Genomic DNA, 21,583 nt, shown 5'->3' with positions numbered 1-21,583 from the left:
CAGGACATTCGTTTAACTCCTGACAGACTTTATGTATGAGCTCACAAGATCTGAGAAAGTATTGAGCACTAGCCGATTAAGCTGGTGTTATGAGGGCTTTATGTATATTTATTGATGCAGTCCTTTACCAGACCAACAATGTAGCTGCTGTTACAGATTTCTGTTTTTAGATGGGGAAACTTGCCCAAGGTCATGCATTTGGAGTTTGGCTACATTTCTTTCTGGATCCAAAGCCCATACTTATTATACTGGGGAATTTCAGCTACTTATAAAGAGAAGGTTCAGTTTCAAAGGAGTTGAGTACTTGAAATTAACTCTAATTTTATCTTCTGATAAAGATAAAATACTTTTATCTTCTGTTACAAGAAATACTAGCATGTTCAATTTTCATTATCACAAATGTGAAATTTTGAAAACTTAGGAAATGTACACAAGTAATAAAATGTACAAAGTTTAGAGAATATAGACAACCACAAATTAGAATAAATAATTCCTCATTTTACCACCTGGAGATAATCTCTTATCCTTCAGACCTTTTGCTATGATACATACATAACCATGTGCACAGGTTCACACATATATACATTTTAAATGGAATCATATAAAACATTGCTTGTCCATAGTGTGTTAGAGATTTTGTTTCCCATGGACTTTCCCATTTTAGGCAATATTATTATTTTTTAAGTTTTCGCTATAAAGTGTAAAATGGTATCTTAACCTTTATACAAATACTTTGGTTTTAATGGGTGATTACTATGACTTCTACTCCATGGTTTTATCAAAGCCTCTTAGGAGAAATTTAGCATCTCAAACCACTTTAACTTGTTGTACTGTTAGGAGATACTTCAAAGATTTTTGAATAACACAAACTTGGGACTCAATATAAACCAATATATGATGTAAAAGTTATAGTGTATATTAGATTATATTTATTCTTGTCAAGAGTTGTATTCTCCATGTTTTGTTTTGTTTTGTGATGACTCAGTCTACAGTATATTTTAGATTTATTATCAATAAATCTAAAATTGAAAATGATTCCTAAAGAATAGCTCATTCATATTTGGCTTTGCTGTTTCTTTTTATTACAGATCGTTTATTATTTTTAAGCCAATATATCTGGTACAGGTGAGTCATGAATTCTTCAGAGAAACAGTATGAACAGTAAATACAAACAATATTATCCTATTTATGATTTAAGTTTTCAGAATTGAATCCCAGATTGTGATATGGGTACTGACATTCAGGTGAACCCAATTTATAAGGTAGACCTTTCAAACATTTGGCCTACCCTGACAAGATCCCTCAGTAAAAGTAGGGTACTTTTTGATCCCTTAGTCATTATTAGGAATATCTCATAACAATTTCTGCTTTCTCTGAGTGTTCTCAGCCTTATTTGAATGCCCACGTGATGGATCTGCGCTTGTGTATCTTTTTAAAAACCTTTTTGTTCTTATTGTTATGTCGACTCTTGTGGTCAATATTCATTCAGTTGCTATGCATCAGAGAAGGTTCTTTAGGTTTCAGTTCTTGGGAACTTCTTAAGTCTTTTGAATGTTAAGTGTGTTTTTAGGCCTGGCGCTAATATTCACCTTTTAAAGGAACAATGAAATGATTATTCTGACCAAGATGCATGTGTAGGAATTGTTTTATAGAATTACTTACCACAGGTTGCTTTTTACTCAAGGACATCTAATCTTAAAAGCTCCAGAGATAATAGAGTTCTGGTTCTATAAAAGGGACCTTTGGCTCTTCTCTGAGGTTAGCTCCAGTGCTTTTCTGCTTTTACTGTGTGTGTGTGTGTGTGTGTGTGTGTGTGTGCGTGTGTGCGTGTGCATAAATTAAATTTCTTATTGAATTTTATCTTATTTTTGGGGGTGTGGGGTGTGATAGAGAACTGAGTGAGTGAGAAGGTAGTAGTAGGGAGGGGAGTGTAAGAGGTAGGCTGTTTTTCCTGGGCTCACCGGGCTACACTTGGTAGTGCTGAGCACCCTTGGATAGGGATGGTAGAAGATATGGCTGTTTGGGTTACTCCTTGACAGTAAGTCCTTTTGTTATTTGTTAAGAAGGAGGACTTCCAAGAGCTCGCTCTGATACAAGCCTTGTCCAATGTGTAAACACCTTAAGATCAGGCATCAGGAGGTATGTTTCTCCCAAGAAGTCCCTTTCCTTGCATTGGCCACGTTGATCAGTGTACAGACTGTGAGCATACCGTGAGGTGATTATCTCGTCTTCCCTGTGGTACGTTTCTTTCAAAAAGCTTGTAGTTGAGTTTTTTGCTCTTGAGTTTATGGTAATTGTACCTAAAAGGTTTTGGGGCCAATATTTGTTTCAAGAGACTTTTTCTTTTCAGGTTTTTTTCTTTCAACCATGAAATACTATAAACAGACTGAGAATTATAGACAATAATATAATAAACCTGTTACGATTTCTGTCCACATCTGAATTAAAGCATTTGTTCCTTTTCTGCCGTATTTGCTTCTGATAGCCCTGTTTTTCTTTGTGTGCAAGACGTTACAGCTCAAGTCCTCTCCCCACACTCCGCCCAACCTTTGCCCCACCCTTCCGCTCCAGAGGGAATTATCATTCTCATGTTGATTGTATCATTCACATGCATGTTTCATCTTTATTATTTCTGTAACTATCTGATGGCATTAAATATTTTATGTTTTAAAAGTGAACATGAATATACTGAATGTAAATTACTAATATTTTTTATCCTATTTTGTGTTTTTATTATTTTTTTTCATTTTCCGGTCCCCACCCCCCAATCAAATTATTTTCTTTCTGCTTCTTTTCCACCTATTTTCTTGATTTCTTCGTGTGTTTCTTCTCTAATTTATCTCCTGATTCACGTGTGGTGGATCATTTCCTTATATACTTTGTGAACGATGCTCTCGTGAGCTTATGCCTGGGCATCTTGTGTCATGTGAGTAAAGTGAAATCGCAGTCCAATCTTGCATTCAGTAAAAGCTTGGGGTTTTGATTTTTTCATAGGTTTCATTCCCATCCCCCCACAGACCAGAATTCCAGGCGGAGATGAGATTCTTGAAGGTCTCCCTGGGCCTGTGGTGACGTTTGTCTAGTTCTCCTTTCTCTGATAGCACCGCCATTGGAGAGTCCTGGCCTTTGCAGGAGTCTCACCTCCAGCTGCTGTCCTTCCTGTGGCCCACAGCTCATTTCCTCTCCCAGGTGTTAACTCCTGTTTTGAGTTCTGTTTCTCTCTTTGTCCTGTACCCAATTCTGACTTTCAGTTCTCTTTGCATTTGTAGTTCTTGGAGATTTCTTTCTTGTGAGTTTAGCTGTACACTAGAATTTGTTTTCGTTAGAGTTGAGCCAGAATTTCTAGGTGTGCATTGCAGGAGGGGTTTCTTATAAGCTCATTCTGCTATGTTACTGGCACCCTCAGTATCTTTTCCTTAGAAAAAATAAAAAATTTATATCATTGAACACATCACCAGGTTTTTTTGGAAACAGAGAAATGTATGTGGTCAAGTTTCAGATATCCAATTAGTAACTTTTGGTTTTGGGTTTGCCAGTATTCAGTTTTTATATTCTAATGGAAAAAAATCCTTATCGCTCGCTATAGATCTATATGTTATTTATAATGTTTACCTACTTATATGTGGTTTCCATGATTAGATTTTAAGTTAGCTGATGTGTTGTGGTTTCAGCCCTGCACCTTTTTTGCTCCCTGATGGACTGGTTCGTTTGGTTAACAAACAAGTAAACTGGCATTTGGTACTTGCAAGGTAAGGATGCATAAAATTCACATAATGTTCCTCTACCTGGGTAACCATTTAAATTCCATTATGGATATTAATTTTGGGGTCCTTATGGCTTGCAGTCTTGATTTTTATTGTATATAAATTCCCTGCGTCTCATATGATTAGTATTGTTTAAATGTGTTAATTCAACTGTATTGAATTATTTTGTATGCTTTTTGTATCTATATACTCATCTAATTATAAAGTCAAAAGTTGGATAATTAAAGATGTGAACAAATTTGAAAATGATTTTAATTTCTTAAAATGATTCCATCTGTGGTGAAGACGGCTGCAAATACTCATAGGAATTTGTTTCTCTTTCTCTCCCATGAAAGCAATGGGAAACTTTTGGCTGCTGTTCAAGATCAGTGTGTGGATATCAGGTAACTGTTAATATTCATATTCAAAATTTCCCTTGAGAAAAGCTTTACCTAATTTATGAGAACTAAGATTTTTAAAGGGGGTATATTTAAAGGAATTTTATTATTAAGTCACATAATTTTGTAAGGTGTCAAGCATCAACTTATGCCAATAAAGGATGAAGGATGCTTTCTCAGAGTATGCCTTCTACTTCCCCAGATCACTCTGCTGTCTCCTGAGAAATTTTACTTTCTCAGTAGACAAAGGCATATCTTCCAGAACTCTGAAAATCACTCTTGCTTGACCAGTTACTGCTAAGACAGCTAAGCAGATGCTCAGGAAGGTATAAAAAAAATAGAGGTTGCTTTACTTGTTGGCATAAAGCTGTAGATGGAATATGGGTTTGCAAAACACTAAGGCTTCATGTTACTTGAGACCAGTGATACTCTGTCCTCTTGAGACGTCAGTGGCATTACACACATCTAGAAGAAGTCTCTAAGCTGGGCTTTCCATGATCTGCATTTTTAAGTAGTATATCAGTTGTGAAAGAAATAGCAACAATGACAACTAACTTAGGAAAACTAGTTTATTTTCTGGGAAATTATCAGCAGCAAACCAAATGTGTTGCATCTCTGGAAGTGGGGGCTACTCCTTTCTCCAGGGAAGCCCTAACTCTTGAGTCTCAAAAGATACGCACTGAGGCAGAAATTTCAGGATGCCTAGATACCAGTCAAAACTTTTTTCTACTACTTTATTATTGACTAAAACTAGTATTAATGAGCATTCAGTTGTTAGCACACTGGTTTTAGCTTTCTGCTTGTGAAATTTCTTCTTCCATTTATCCAAATGGAACTGGACCCCTCAACGTTTGCAGGAGTAGACAAGAGGGTTTGCCCCCATCAGGGCACCGACTTCAGATTGGGAGCCTCCGTGATCCGTCTTAAAACTATCAGGATAGAAATGATTGGCAATAATGACAGCCTTTCAGAACTTCATTTCTTCATCTGGCATGGCTTTAATAGGCAGGGCCCTTTTCTCTAAGAGCAGCAGTGAGCATCAGGTGGCACGGTGTTTGAACTGATGTTGTTCATAGAAATGGGCTGGCGTTTCCTACTCCATTTGCTGCAATGATGTCAAATTTTTTTTTTTTTTTTTGGAGAAATGTGCCCATCTGTGACTTCTTCATGTACAGCGGATAGTAATCAAAATTTCCATCTTCTTCCCCTGAAATGAGAACATTAATGGAATGATTTTAGGTGTTAGGGTTGGAATATGCACGTGGGGATGGGATTGATATTTAGGCTTGTGAAGGAGAGTTTGACAAAGGGTTTCTGTAACTTGTTAATAAAAATTGTGATGAGAAGAAAAAAATAATTGTTTGCTTTTATAAGAGCATTTGCTACTGGATTGCTAACGTGTAAAATAATATTTATAAAACTTATACATATATCCAGCTCTTTAGGAATTCACTCATGCATTTGAGATTAAGTGGTGAGGGAAGATTTCTGGGCAACAGAAGTGATGCTCATCAAGATCTTATTCATCTGGTCTGTAATTTGCAAAAAAGCTTTGTAACTTATTATATTCAAAGACTCTGGTATGGTGAAGAGTCAGCTGTCTCAGGAAGTCTTACAGGAACTCATTCCCAATGGATCCCCCTTCCCCTCATTGGTTAGGTGCTGAGCCTTTATGTTCCTATAATAATTAACACATTTATTATACTTAATGATAAGGTAATGCTAACAATGTTGGGCACCATTGTGTTTGTTTTTTTTTTTTTAACATCCACCATTGTGTTTTACATGTGTTAACTCAATCCTTGCAGAAGGCCTATGAGGTAGGTATAACTATTCTCTATTTTAGAAATAAGGAATCTGGCACAATATGGTTAAATAACTTGCCCAAGGATTTGAAATCAGCCATCGTAGCTTCGTTGTTCATGCTCTTATCTACAAATCTATACTACCTTTTGATCATGCCTTTTAGCCGTCTGTGCCCATATGCTTACATGTGGATTTCCCCCAGTATATTTAGGGCCACTGCTTTGCACAACTCCAGGGGGTGCCATTTGCTTGAAACTCAAGTGATGGAATTTGAAGTCTATGGCTCCATTATACTGTGTGTTCCTTGGAGGCACGGGCTGTCCTTTTTTCCTAGCACTTGTATATTTTCTTGGATGTAATAGGTGCTTAGTTTATGTTTAATGAGTAAGTGGTGTGTTTGCAAGTGGGATGGGGAAGCAGATGCTGGGAGGGCATAACAAGGCAAGCCCGCCGACTTGCTCGGAGTTGGCACTCAGTTGATTTTGTTGAAAATAGACAACCACACTTACTTTGCAGTAACCTGAAAGGAAGTGTCTTTGAACAAAGATACGGGATGGTGAGCAAAGAAAAAGGGCAAGGTAGATCCCCGAAGACAATGCTATGAATAGTGTCTGTGCCTGAATAATATTTAAGACGTTTGTTCTCTCTTCTCTGTACGTGTCTTCTCTACCGCAGTGAAGAGCACATACAATCCAAGTTGGCTCCAGAAGTAATAGTAGTGGGCACCCAGTATTCAGTAAATATTTGTTGATTGGATTAGAATATGAAAGATAATTACAGTATCTGGGGTTATTATTCAATGTTAGGAAGCAGTTATAAATGTGCAATGGTTTTTGTGGAAAACATGCAAAGCTGAAACACACTTTAGTTTAGGAGACAGCTCTGCCTTTTGCAGGATAGGACTAGGGCTGCTGTTCCCCAACTTTAGTTCTGTAGTGAGTGGCAGATGACTCTAGTAGCTTGCTCTAATATGGCATACTTAACCTGCTTGTGTGTGGCGCTCACATCGATGAAAAATGACTTGTGAATTGCCACTTTAATTTGTAATTTGGTGGTGGTTATGGATTATCTGGTTAATATATGTTTCTTTTATTCCTAGATAGTGAAGTAATATGTTATAAATATGGGAACTAATTAGAAACCATCACGGAATACAAAAAAAAGCATTAAAATAAGGGACTCTTATAAAAAAGGCACCTCCTTCCCCCAGTTTGCTCATCTATCTTAAGTGAATACATTCCGTGAAGTTTCGACAAAACAAATTTATGTCTCCCTCCCTCCCTCCCCTTTTCCAGCAAAAAGAGCAAACTATTATTTGTGATTATATTAAGGATGAAAGTAACGAACATTTACTTTGGTCTAGCTCCTGCTAATTTATATGTAATGTCTCATTTAATCTTTTCCCAAAGCTGTGAAGTTGCTGTTACTTATCCTGTGTTATTGAAAGGCAAATGAAATCATGTTGAATGTTGTGTCCAGGTTACACAGAGCGCTGAAATCAGGTCAAGTTGACTTCAGAGATCACGTCCCTTCTGCTGTAGTCCACATAGAGGCCTGATAGTCCAATTTCTTGAGGAAATTTATTTCCATATTTGTAACTGGATTTTGTTATAATATTTTAATAAATGGCTAAAAATCTTAAAGAGTCTGTAAAGTTTGTTTTAAAGGTAATGCTTAGTTATTTTACAAATATTAGAAAATACAGTTAAGTAATTACGAAAGAATAACAACAAATTTTACTGTCCAAAGTTGTCTACTATCAACATTTTGGTGTGTGTTCTTTGACACTTTTCTGTGTGTGTAAAAAAAAAATATATATAGATACATACTACATATATATATGTAGATGATGCTCTACATTCTATTTGATACCTTTTTCTTGATAACTTTTGAAAATTAATATATTGTCAGCATCTTTCCATGTCACGTATCATAATAGCGTAATATTTCATTGATTGTATATAGCAAAATCTAGTAATTAATCTCTTTATACTGGCTGTATTTTTCTCTTTCATAACTTAGGCTGCATTAATTGCCTTGATATCTGTGTATGTCTGTAATTATTTCCTAAGGATAACTTTGTAGAACTTAAATTGCTAGATCAAATACTATGGACATTAAAGTTTTGGATAATTATTACTAAATTCTTTTCTAGAAGGTTTACCAGTTTTCATTTTTGAAGATATAATAATTAGAATACTTTAGTATATATTTCAATATCACAGATATTAAGTAGGTCACTAATATAAATATGGTCACTTGTTAAAGCTATTTGACTTGTTAAAACAAGACTTTTCTCCCTAAGTGATTAAACTCTGTAATATGATATAGACCAGTGGTTCTTAACCAGGATCAATCTGTGGAGCTTTAAAAAAGTATTTTTGCTTGGGCCCCATCCCAGATTTGCCGAATCAGAGCCTTTGGGGATAGGGTCCGGGCATCTCTATTGTATTAAAATACTGTGCTTAAAATCACTTATGCTTGTATCACTAGATTCCTAATGTAGCTATGTTCCTAGTGAAATAAGGTTGGAAGAAAACATTGTCACCAATGAAAGGGTCTTACTTGAGGCACAAAACCATCCGTATGAGAGAAAGAATGATTTAGTGTTGTCTAGAGAAGTTGTCTGGTCTGTAAGTGTTTGTGATGTCTTATAGTACTACACAGTAGGGTTGTTATGGCAAAACTGTTGTCTTAATTTTACATATATTTTACAGGTCTGCAAAAGATGATTTTACATCTATTATTGGGAAATGTCAAGGTAAGAGTTTCCAAAATAGTCAAAAAACAAAAAATTCAAATCTGCAGCAGTTAATTTTTTTTTTAAAAAAACTCATTTATCTATCTATCTATTTATTTATTTTGGCTGCATTGGGTCTTCGTTGCTGCACGCGGGCTTTCTCTAGTTGCGGTGCGCGGGGGCTACTCTTTGTTGCAGTGCCCGGGCTTCTTGTGGTTTCTTCTCTTGTTGCGGAGCATGGGTTCTAGGTGTGTGGGCTTCAGTAGTTGCAGCACATGGGCTCAGTAGTTGTGGTGTGTGGGCTTCAGTCGTTGTGGCATGTGGGCTTCAGGAGTTGTGGCACGTGGGCTCAGTAGTTGTGGCTCGTGGGCTCCAGAGCGCAGGCTCAGTAGTTGTGGCACACGGGTTTAGTTGCTCCACGGCATGTGGGATCCTCCCGGACCAGGGATTGAACCCATGTCCCCTGCATTGGCAGGCGGATTCTCAACCACTGAGTCATCAGGGAAGTCCCAGCAGTTAATATTTCTTAAAAGTCAGAATAGATACTATTTATTGACAAGGATTATTATGACTTTTATTTATTTATAAATAATAAATAATTATTTATTAAAATAATTTTAAAGCATCTTAACTGATTTCTATTCTGTAAATGTTTTGCTTTAAGATCTGAATTTTGGAGAGATTTGAAATTGAAACTGTTTTACAAAAGTCTAAGCCAGTTTTGGGATAAAGTATTTGTAAGTGTCTATAGTCTTTTATTTTGAATTCAATGCAGAAAATAATTTGTAGATATGTTAGGAGTTGGTCAGTTATAGACTAGTAAAAATAATCTGGGATTTGATCATTGTTTGATACATGATTCAGCAAAAATTTACTGAGTATCATTTATGTATGTGAACCATTTTTCTGGGTCCTAGGGGTATGAGTGTGAGCAAAAAGGCATGGCCACTTACCTCACAAGGCATGCAGACAGTCAACTATATACTTACAGACTTTGGTAAATCTGATGAAGGAAAACTACAGAGCAGAGTGAGAGTTTAACCAGGGGTGTGAGATGAGATTGTTGAGAAAAAGTGACTTTTGGAAAGCAACCTTAAGAATGAGTAGAAGGTAGGAGAAGACAGGGGAGTGTTTTGATCTGTGGGAGCCACGTATGAAAAGGTTGGGGAACCATATGGGAGGAAAATAATTAAGTGGGTGCTGTTAGGTAAATGCATCTATTACTTATGTTTTATTTACAGGACCTCCAGTTCCATTTGTGTGACCTTGTGTTACTTTAACAGTGGAGTAGTTGTAGGAATCATCATGATGATAATCATGGTCATTGTGGTGATGACAACCACTTGTCATGTCCTTCCTGTGTGCCAGGCACTGCATTTAGTGCTTTACATGCACTTTTCCTCATTTACTTGGAAGAACATGGTATACATATTTTATCTTAAAGCAGCATTAGGGTAGAATAAGTAATCAACAGTGAAAGAGCAAGGAGAAGGGAGGCATTGGTAGTTTTGAAATCTACAAAATGGTGGTAAGACAGAGGATTCCCCCTGGCTGGTCTTAAGTTCCTGGTCAAAGGCAACATTAGTGGCCTAGGGCCAGTTTCCTTCTCATTTTTCTCATTCTCAGCTGTCCAGAAGTGTTCAGAAGATAAAAAATCAAATATTTTAAACATGTTTTCAGTCCCATATAAATGGTGATATTAATTCTACTAGTATGTCAGAATCGTTATTCTTATACAGTTCCACGTATACTAGTGGATAAACTAGTAGTAGAGTTCTTATGGAGTTAGCTTTACATATAGTGTATGTTGTCACTTAAAAGCAAATGTGAAATTTCCTACGTATTTTTATAAATTTACCTCCCCTTCTTAAAATCTGTTCCTTCTCTTCTGTTACTTGGAGAACCCTGCTCCCTCAGTACCCTGGTCAGTGGTACCATTATCTGTACCAAGCCAAAAATCTAGACCGTTTCTCTTCTTTTTCCTTCTCTCCCTTCTTTCTTACTTTGACAAATATTTATTTAGTTGCCACCATATGCCAGACACTATTATCCTAGGCAGTCTGTTTACAATGAGGAATAAGACACCGATTACCTAGATTTAAGGGTTTATAGTCCATCAGGGGAGAGAGAGAGAAATAATTCATTGCACTTATGCTGAGTGACACAGTGGAGAAGCCTCACCTTATCTTAACTTCACCACGTCCTGGGAATCTGTGTAAATGGCTCTTGCTTCCTGCTTGTGCACTTCAACCATCACAGCCCTGGTTCAGGCTCTTAACATTTTTTTACTTGGTTTCTTGCAACAGTCTCCTGACAAGGTTTTCTTCTATATGCCCTTCACTTATCAATACTTTACCCTGCTTGTCAAGTTGATCATTCTTCACTGAGAATTCTCTCAAGATTACCCTTCAAGTCTGGCTCCACTGCTTCCTAAATATTAACCTTGGACAAGTTACTTTACCTCTCCGAGCCTCAATTATCTGTAATACAGGCATAATCCTATAGAATGGGTTGTGGAAAAATGATGTGAGCTAATATATATAAGGCTCTTAGCATGATGTCTGACATACTAAGTACTTAGGAGGCATTAAGCTATTATTACTGTTACTAGTACTGTTATTCTGCCTAAAATCTTTCAGTTGTTCACTGTTGGCTATAGAATGCAGTTCATATTTTCTAGTTCAGGACACGAGTCAGCCTGTGTCTGTCCTGTAAGATACCCCTGTCATACGTCCTGTGATCTAGTATAAAGTACCTTGCAGTTTTCCATCCCCATTGTACTTTTCGTGCCTTGGTACAGATGGTTCCTTTAGCCTAGAAGCTCCCACCTTTATATTTAATGAATTAGTTCTGCATGTTTTAGTTCAAGCATCAGCTTTTTTTGGAAACCTTTTTTTTCTTGCCCTCTTCCTCATGATTTGTGCATTTTTCTTAATGTTTCTGTAGGACTTTTTGTACCTATGTCACTTCACTTAGCCTAATCTTTCCTTTTTAAATTGTTGACTTGCTTGTTTGATTCCTAATTAGATTGAAGGCAGGGCTTCTGCCTTACGCAACTTTTTTTTTCCATTCTTAGCGCCTAGCGTGGTGTCTGGCACATAGCAGGCACACGGTTTTTGACCTTATCAAGTGGATAATGGTAGTTGGGGACTATTAAAAAGATTTTTATGAATGAATCTATGAAAAAGTATATTTGCTTGTTTCTTGTGAGTTAATTTTGTAAGTTCATGAGTGTCTGTGTATGTATGAGTATATATATACATAATACATACGTATATATGTATGTATTTTGTATATATATATGGACATATATAAGTTTATGGGTAATTGTCATGACATTCATGTTTTCTATTCCTGTTGTACACAAGTGTGTATACATACCACAATTAGAACAATAAGGGTAGGTAGGAAGCCGTGTTTTCTTAGTATCTTTTAGAAAATAAATCGAAGGGGAGTAGTTTCTGTGAATTTCTAAACCTTGGGGCTTTAGCATTTTCTGAATTTGCTTCCTATAGTTTTTTCACCAGCACTTATTAAAGTGGACCAGGCTTGGCTTAAATAATATATAAGGATCAAGAAGTTCCGAGAAGAATAACTTGGGGGTATTCAATTGCCTTTTTTCCCAGTGCTTCCCTTTTGTTGGGTGAGGGCTTGGGGAGCCTGCAGTGGGCTTCTGAGAAGTGTGCTCGGAATGTTGGAGTGATTCAGACAGACAGCCCCTTTGAGCTTTGGCATTAGACCCTACTCTGAATCAGTAAGTAAACTGAGAAATCTGTAAGTTAACGTGAAATTGGGAAGATTAACTCTTCTGTATTTTACACAAATTGTAATATTTGTTAGAGCTTTTACTGTGTCCAGTTAATGTGGCAGCATGAGTGAGGTAATAATGCTTTAAGAACTGATGTTTTATTTTGTTGGCTTCTGAATGTGTGGATTTATGACTTTCATGCTGCATTAATGGCTTCTTTCCATTTCATGTAATGTGAGGTAGTGATCATTTGCTTATTATCTAACTCATCTTTATGGGAATAACTCTCATATGCCAAATGATATTTCCTGTGTATGCCTGGAGAGGAGGAGCCGGATTGTTGTTAAATGCGTTTTTGAAACTACATATCGTAGTCTGCAAACTGAAATAGGAGCTATTTGGTTCCACTTTGGTATTTTTCAGTTATTGTTTTATAAAATATATGCTGTTTGAGGATACTTTAAATGTGGATTGCAACTTGTTGGCTATGTTTGCCAGGCCATAAATAGTAATTCAGTCTTCTCTTTCTATCTTGAATAGTGACCTAAAAATAGCACATGGAATTAGACATTTTCAGAGCTGTGCTGCGTTAATCAGGAGATTTTTCTCGTATTTCTGATTTTGAGACACCATAAACCAGAGCTTCCTAATGCTGAGCAGCAGCTTGCCTAGTGTAGGTGGGCTGAGGTCCCATCAGCCCCCCAGTGGCCCGGTGGCCCTCTGACAGCGTGAGCTCAGGCTGGTTGCCTCCAGTTTCCAGCAACCTCATCAATTTACCCATAGGTGCCATACAAACATGATATTTTACGTGTGTCTTGACATGAAGAAGGTTGGGAAGCACAGACTGTTTGAAGCACCCAGAGTTTGAAATGAAACATTTCATTCTTGAACTGTGATTCAGGAGCCTCAGGTTATATGGTAACTATTTCTTTTCATAACTTTTAATAAATTTTTTTCCTGTTGAAAAAATAATGCACATTCTCAGTAAAAATTTTAGAAACTAAGAATGAGCAAAAAGTAGAAAATAAAAATAAGCATACTATCCAGAGATAAGTACTATTAACATTTCATGATCTGTTCTTTCAGACATTTTTCTGTAAGTGCTTGTTACTGTAGATATGCTCTGTGAAAGTAAAATGTTTTATAATCTGCTTTCTTCACTTAAAGATAGATTGTTAAGTCTTTTAGGTTGAAGTTCAAGAAGAACTTTCCGAAGTATCTTTTTTTAATGGATAGCTTCCTGAGTGTTAAGATGTAGGTCTCCCAATCATCCAAATTATCCAGAAAGTGCCTATAAATTTGATCTCTGAGGAGTAAGTACCTCAGTGTTATACTTGATTTCACAAGCAAGGTAGAACCATCATGAGGCCTTTGTGCAGGTAATTGTGTATAACATAGGTAGCAGATTATTACATCTATGTTCATGGAGCTATTGGTTTATAGATTTTTTTTTTTTTTTTTTTTTTTTGGTAATGTTTTTCTGGTTTGGTATTGGAGTAGCGCTGGTCTCAAAATAATGAGTTGACAAGTGTTCCTTCTTTTTTTGTTTTATGCAAGAGTTTGTGTAAAATTGGAATTATTTCTTAATTGTTTGATAGAATTCACCAGTGAAACTTGGAGTTTTGTGAGTAGGTTTTTAATTCCTAATTAAAATTTTAAAATAGATATAAAGCTTTTTAAAGTTTCAATTTCCTCTTCTTTCAGTTCCAGTTATTTTTATGGAATTTTCCCCTAAATTTTAGCATATATTGGCTTAAGGTTGTTTGTAGTACTTCCTTATTATCCTTTTATTGTCTGTCAGACCTGTAGTAATGTCCCTCTTTTGTTCTTGATATTGGTAATTTGTGTTCTCTCTCTTTTCTCTTGATCAGTCAGGCCAGAGTTTTATCAGTTTATTAATATTCAATAAAAATAGGTTTTGATTTCTTTTTCTGTTGTTTTCTTTTGATTTTTGCTTTTATCTATATTATTCCTTTCTTCTGCCTACTAGATTTAATTTGCTTATATTTGTCTAGATGGAATATGGAAATTTAGATCACTGACTTTAAACCTTTTTTCTTCTGTAAGCATTTAAGCTTGTTGTAATATAAGCATTTTTGTTATTGATATCTAATTCTGTTGTGGTCAGAGAACATATTCAATATGATTTTAACCTTTTAAACTTATTGAGACTTTATTTATGGCCGAGCATATGGTCTGTCTTCAAAAGAATTTGATTCTTGCATATGGTGCAGTTTTTAGGTATCGTGGTTTACAAATGTTAATTACAGTCAGTTGGATTAGAGCTGTTCAAATTTTTATATATGCTGATTTTCTGTCTAGCTGTTCTGTCATTTCCTGAGAGAGGAGGGTTGACATTTCCAAATATAATTGTGTATTTTATTTTACCCTTTAGTTCTATCTAAAGAAGGGGTTCTAGTTTATAGGTGCCTACACATATTATTTTGTCTTCTTGATGAAATGGCTCCTTTGCTGTGATGGAATGTCCCTTTCTATCTCCAGTAATACTCTTTGTCCTGGATTCTATTTTGTCTAATATTATTATAGTCGCTCTAGCTTTTTTATGATTAGCATTTGCATGACATATTTTTTTCTCTTCTTTTTCATTTATCTGTATTAAATGTACATGTCTTATAGAAAGCATATAATTTGAGTCATGCTTTTTTTTCAGTGTGACAGTTTCTGTCATTTAATTGTAATGTTTAGAACATTTACTTTTTTTTTTAAACATCTTTATTGGAGTATAATTGCTTTACAATGGTGTGTTAGTTTCTGCTTTATAACAAAGTGAATCAGCTATACGTATACATATATCCCCATATCTCTTCCCTCTCGCGTCTCCCTCCCACCCTCCCTATCCCACCCCTCTAGGTGGACACAAAGCACCGAGCTGATCTCCCTGTGCTATGCGCCTGCTTCCCACTAGCTAACTATTTTACATTTGGTACTGTATATATGTCCACGCCACTCTCGCACTTCATCCTAGCTTACCCTTCCCCCTCCCCGTTTCCTCAAGTCCATTCTCTACATCTGCGTCTTTATTCCTGTCCTGCCCCTAGCTTCTTCAGAACCATTTTTTTTTTTTTTTTTAGATTCCATATATATGTGTTAGCATACGATATTTGTTTTTCTCTTTCTGACTTACTTCACTCTGTATGACAGTCTCTAGGTCCATCCACCTCACTACAAATAACTCAATTTCGTTTCTTTTTATGGCTGAGTAATATTTCACTGTATATATGTGCCCCATCTTTATCCATTCATCTGTCGATGGACACTTAGGCTATTGTAAATAGAGCTGCAATGAACATTGTGGTACATGACTCTTTTTGAATTATGGTTTTCTCAGGGTATATGCCCAGTAGTGGGATTGCTGGGTCGTATGGTAATTCTGTTTTTAGTTTTTTAAGGAACCTCCATACTGTTCTCCATAGTGACTGTATCAATTTACATTCCCACGAACAGTGCAAACGGGTTCCCTTTTCTCCACACCTTCTCCAGCATTTATTGTTTGTAGATTTTTTGATGATGGCCATTCTGACCGGTGTGAGGTGATACCTCATTGTAGTTTTGATTTGCATTTCTCTAATGATTAGTGATGTTGAGCATCCTTTCATGTGTTTGTTGGCCATCTGTATATCTTCTTTGGAGAAATGTCTGTTTAGGTCTTCTGCCCATTTTTGGATTGGGTTGTTTGTTTTTTTGATACTGAGCTGCATGAGCTGCTTGTATATTTTGGAGATTAATAGAACATTTACAGTTAATGCAGTTATTGGACTGGTTAGGTTTTACCTTCTTATTTTTCTATTTGTCCTATCTCTTCTCTGTTTCCTTTTAGCATTTGTTCTGGGGTTTACAATGTGCATTTAAAAATTATTTTATTACACAGTGTACATCCATTCCCTCCTATTCCTTTGTACTGTTGTCAAACTTTTTATAAATGCTAAACTGCCACAGTATATCATTTATATTATAATTTTTGTCAAGTAACTTTTTAAGGAATTAAAAAACAAGGGTAAATCTTTTATTTTTCCTTCTATTTTCCGTTTCTGTTACTTTTCAACTTTTTCTTTCTGTAAAACTTTCCATTTGATAGTGTTTTCCTTCAACTTGAAGAAATTATTTAATATTTCTTGTAATGCAGGTCTGTTGATAAATTCTCTTATTGTTGGTCTGAAACCATCTTTGATTTTTGCCTTCATTTTTGTAAAATATTTTCTCTGGATATAGAATTCCAGGTTGACCTTTTTTTTTCTTTCAGCTGTTTAAAGATATCATTGCATTGTTTTGATGAGAAATCAGCAGTCATTGCTGTTATTGTTTCTGTAGGTAATGTGTCTTTTTTTTTCTAGCTGCTTCTAAGATTTTCTCTTCATCATTGATTTCAGAAATTTGGTTATCATGTGACTTGATTTTTTTCTAGTTTATCCTGCTTTAGGTTTATTGAGCCTCTAAGATCAGTGGATTCATAGATTTCATCACATTTGCAAAATTTATGGACATTATTTAAAATTCAAATAAAATTTCCTAACTTAGTCTCTTTTTTTAGGTATGGTGGGCGGCCTAGTCTGAAACTAGTTACTCTGGGTTTTTTTTTTTTTTTTTTTCTTTTAATTACAAAAGCAGTACATACTTTGAACAAATTCAAACAATGCAGAAGTAACAATATGATTGTTTTATCTGCTCAATTTGCGTTCTTCATAGAAACTTATATTAATGGTTTAATATAAAGCCTTCTTTGCTTATATGAACCTGTACATAGATGGATTGACTTTTTTTAGGTAAAAAAACAAGATCATCTTATGTATTTTGTTCTTTAGCTTGCTCCTGCACTTACTGTATTGATGATGTCTTTCCCAGTCAGTGTGCACAGGTGTAATCCATCCAGTCTTTTAAATGAAGCCACAGCGTTCCATTGTGAGAATGTGAACCACATTTTATTTATCTATTCCCCTCTTTGTAGAAATTTAGATTGTGTACGGCGGCTTGTTTTATTCTTTCTCTTCCCATCTTTGTCCCTTTCCCCCTCTAACAGCGCTGGAAAAGACATCCTGTTTGTCCATGGGTGTAGTGTACAAAATGTAGCTACTGCCATATTTCCTTCCTGAAAGTTATACTTATTATACAACCATGTAAAAGGTATGATTATAAAGCTATTTATTTTCTCCATTGTCAGCACCATATGTTACCTGTTCCTAAAATATTCATCAGGTTAGGCAGAGGGAAAAAAGCATCTCATTTCAATTTGCATGTGTTTAGTTATATGGTAAGGCATATGTTAAGTTGCTATTTTTTGTGTGTGTGTGAATTGTTAGATCATATCCTTTTGACTATATTCCTCTTGGATTATTTGACTTTTCCTTATTGACTATTTCCTTACTTGACTATTTCCTTATTATTTCTATATAGTATGAATGTTACCCTTTGTCATATATGTTGCAAATATTTTTCCCAATCCATTTGTCTTTTAAATGTGTTACAGTGTCTTTTTTTTCCGTGGAGCATTTTTTTTTTTTTTTTGGTAACTGCATTTGTCATTTTATTTTCCTTTGTAACTTCCAAGTTTTGTATGCTTTCCCCTTTCTTATTCTAGGATTTAAAAAATTTTCTCATATCTTCTACTAACACCTTAATTTCAAACATTTAAATATTTAGCTCCTCTGCATGGCTTCTAGCCCCACTAGTTTGCTCTTGCTCACTGGTTCTTGATGTAAAAGTCAAAGAATGTTTGGGAGAGAGTGTTCATTGAACCCTTGGTGATCGCCCCATGGTCATACCCAGCTGTTTTATGGCAGCACTGAGAATAAAACCCGGTGTTCCTTATTTGTAATTTTTTCCCTTTTCCATTTCTAATTTGGGTACATGAGCCCTGGATTGAAGTGTGCTCCTTTAGCACTTGAGTGCTGTTGTGTCCCAGCCGAGTACGAAATGCTGGTGATAAAGTTATGAACAATACGGACACAGCACCTGACATTTTGGAATTTATAGTTTAATGCGTAAGGCAGACAATAAAAAGTAGACAAATATATACTGATCTGGGATAAGAGCTGTGAAAGACATGAAATCATTGGAATGGAGAAGAACAACGGGGCCTCGAGGCCGCTTAGACAGGGTGGTCGGAGAACACTGCCTAAGCAAGCAAGATTTAAATTGAGACGTGAAAGATGGAAAGGAGCCAGGGACAGGTTCGGGGCAGAGTATTCCAGGCCGAGCAGACAGCGCTGACCGGAGCTCTAAGGTGGAAGCAAGCTCGGCAGTGGGGCAGGTTGAAGGGGCCGCAGCCAGTGCAGCATGAGCGCGGCTGTCAGTGGTTTCACCAGCAACGTGGCAGTTGTCACACTGCTGGTTAACTTTATCATCAGCCTGTTTGAATACTTTTCAGAAAACTCCGTTGACACTGGCTTTGTACAAATCTGTGCTGTTCGTTCCTCTCCAAAACCACACAGGGTGCTGGAAAAATCTGATGATAATGTCTTTACTTTCACATTGTTATGTGAAATCTTCTCTTGTAATGAAAACATATCTTTATCTGGGTCAAAACACATGCTGAGTTTTCTGGAGCTGCTGGTTATAACTGGAAGTAATAGTAAAAACAAAGTCCCTTCAGGTGGAACTTACTTCAGACAGATACAGAAGGTGGTACATAAATCTATTTATCCTCCTATCAAAATGAAGAGGAAAGATGTTATCGCAGGTAAAACAGAGACAATGGAAACATGTTGCTGTGTTTCTTTAGAACATGCATATTTTTCAGGGCATTAAGTTGTCCTCTTGCTGGTGTTTGTGTAGCATCTGTGTATTTGTGGGTCTTGAAGTATTGTGTTGTTTATCATTTTGTGCTTAGGTTTACTTCCAAGTTTCATTATTTTTTAAAGCTGAGGACAGAGAACTGATCTTTTTCTTCATTTTATTCCCACCTTTAAAAAATTGCTTTTCCAAAGTGTATGCAGTATTTCGTTAGGCTTTAATAAAATTCCCTAGACCCTCCTGTGTTCAGGGGCCTCTCTTGGCTTTTTTTGGCATGCTTTTTACCTTTGAAAAATAGTCAAAATGAAGAAACTCATTGACATCTGGTATACTTTTCCCATATACAGAACATATTTTACATATATTGCAGAGATGAGGGGGGTTTAAATTCTACAGTACCTCTGTTAGGTGGAGAGAAGACTTCAGTTATATAATTCACGTTTAATTGTTAGTCCCTGAGGAACGGTAAACCCTTAGCATTACCTTGCTCCATTACTATAGATTTTTCTGAGAGGCTGGGGCTTTGCTCATTAGTGAAACGTTAATCACTTTCTGTTCTAGGTCCTGGGATGGCAGTGTTGAGTAAGACATTGTCTCAGAGACTTGTGGGGGAAATAATCATGTAAACAACATCGTCTGATGTGATAAGTACTATGAGAGACTTTTGTACAGCATATTTGGGCACATAGAGGAGGGCAGTCAATTTTGAAGAGTGTCAAAGAAGGAAGAGGTGACAGTTTGTTACCACAGATGGTTTAACAAACAAGTACCCTTGGATTAGCATTGGAGATGAACATTCTAGGTAGAAGCAGCAATGTGCATGGAAGACACAGACTGGAGTATGCATGGTTTATTTGCCAGGTGGTTGTGTTATTGGTGGGTTATTAGGTGTATGATGGAGGAAGGGCGGGGAGGTGAATTGGAAAGCTCTGATGGGACCATTGGTGAAGGGCCTTTCATGTATATGGAGGAGTTTGGACTTGATTTTGTTGGAAATGGATAAACATTAGGGATTTTAAAGCAAGGGAAAGATGTGATCTCTTCATCTTTCTCTCTTACAAAGATAACTTCGGATACTATTGAGGAAGGATTAGAGGGGAAGAGCCTGAAGGTGGGAAGACCCGTTAGGAGGCTGTCATGAGAGTCTAAGTCAGAGATGATGAAGCCTGAATTGCGATATTAGCAGAGGAATAGAGAGAAGGCAATAAATTTCAGAAACATTTCTGAGTCAGTAATCCTCAGGCTAAATCCAGGCTCTGACTGAGGGGCCGTGTGTTGTAATGAAGTGCACACTGCACGGGAAGGCAGCATGCTTACGTTCTGGGTTTGTTCTGATCGTGACTCCTGGTGTCACCTTGAGGCTCCTAATCATTTGGAATTTTTGTTGGTAAAGGGAAGGCACTGGTCCTACCTGGCTCTTCAGTTCAGGGATTCTAATAAGGGGAAACAGGAGCAAAGGAAACATCAGAAACCTCAGACAAACCTAAAACAGTTCAGAGTTTCACAGCCCCTTTCTCTTTTGCAGCTGGTAGCCTTTCTATTGTTGTACTGAAAAATTCAGAACAGAAGAAAATACCGCTGTCGGATTATTAAGGTGTTGATTCTCAAAATCTTATAATTGTGTAATTGATTGAGAACAGTTCCTGATTCAGTTGCCTAATATACATATGTATTCTTTTCTCTTTCTAATTCTGTGTCAGTATAATCCCACTTTGTTTTTCTTTATCATCTATATTTGAAATACGTATTTAAAAGATCTCAGTCAAAATTTTCAGTTTTGTTTTTTTTTGCTTTTGGAGGAACTTAACTCACTGGATTGGAATAGTTTTCTGCTTAATCTTTATGCTTTTGATCTCTCGTAATTTCATAAGTATTTTGAGGTATATCATTCCTGAGCCTTTACCAGATGAGGGCTTGCTCAGCATTCAGCAGACCACTAGTGTCAGTAGACTTTACTTCTCAAGTAAGTGGGGCAAAGCTTGTCACGGTTTACATTTCCCACTCTTACTTGAAGTGGCTTTTTGGGAGCTGTTCTTTTCTACTGAACAGGAGTTTTAGAGACCCTTAGGAAATGATGTCGTACTTGAATACTCTCTTTAGCTGCAGGAACCATAGGTATTAACTATCCTGATAATGTTAAAAGCACTTCTTTTCTTTTCATTCTAGTTCCAAAAGACCCAAAACCCCAGTGGAGACGTGTGGCGTGGAGTTACGACTGCACCCTGCTGGCCTATGCTGAAAGCACGGGAACTGTGAGAGTGTTTGATCTCATGGGAAGTGAACTCTTTGTTATAATCCCGGTATGTACATACCTTAAACTGAAAACATATTTTTTTTGACTACCTTTCATGTATAGGTACTTGAATGAATGAATGTGATGAGAGAGGAACTATAAATGTAA

The 21,583-nt window shown here is 36.5% G+C and overlaps 1 protein-coding gene across 2 annotated transcripts in view; it reads left to right on the top strand.

The window, feature by feature from the left end:
* Window positions 1-21,583, top strand: part of NBAS (NBAS subunit of NRZ tethering complex) — a 340,101-nt gene that overhangs the window by 2,885 nt on the left and 315,633 nt on the right. For both annotated transcript variants that reach the window (XM_068564082.1, XM_068564081.1), the window contains exons 3-7: window positions 1,089-1,125; window positions 3,672-3,749; window positions 4,100-4,147; window positions 8,665-8,708; window positions 21,349-21,482. In XM_068564082.1, coding sequence (XP_068420183.1) covers window positions 1,089-1,125; window positions 3,672-3,749; window positions 4,100-4,147; window positions 8,665-8,708; window positions 21,349-21,482 — 341 coding nt within the window. The remainder of the gene's footprint in view (window positions 1-1,088; window positions 1,126-3,671; window positions 3,750-4,099; window positions 4,148-8,664; window positions 8,709-21,348; window positions 21,483-21,583) is intronic.

Source organism: Eschrichtius robustus, chromosome 15 (assembly GCF_028021215.1).
Source record: "Eschrichtius robustus isolate mEscRob2 chromosome 15, mEscRob2.pri, whole genome shotgun sequence".
Lineage (NCBI taxonomy): Eukaryota > Metazoa > Chordata > Mammalia > Artiodactyla > Eschrichtiidae > Eschrichtius > Eschrichtius robustus.
Note: the sequence above shows the minus strand (reverse complement) of the source record. Positions and strands in the feature narration are given on the sequence as shown.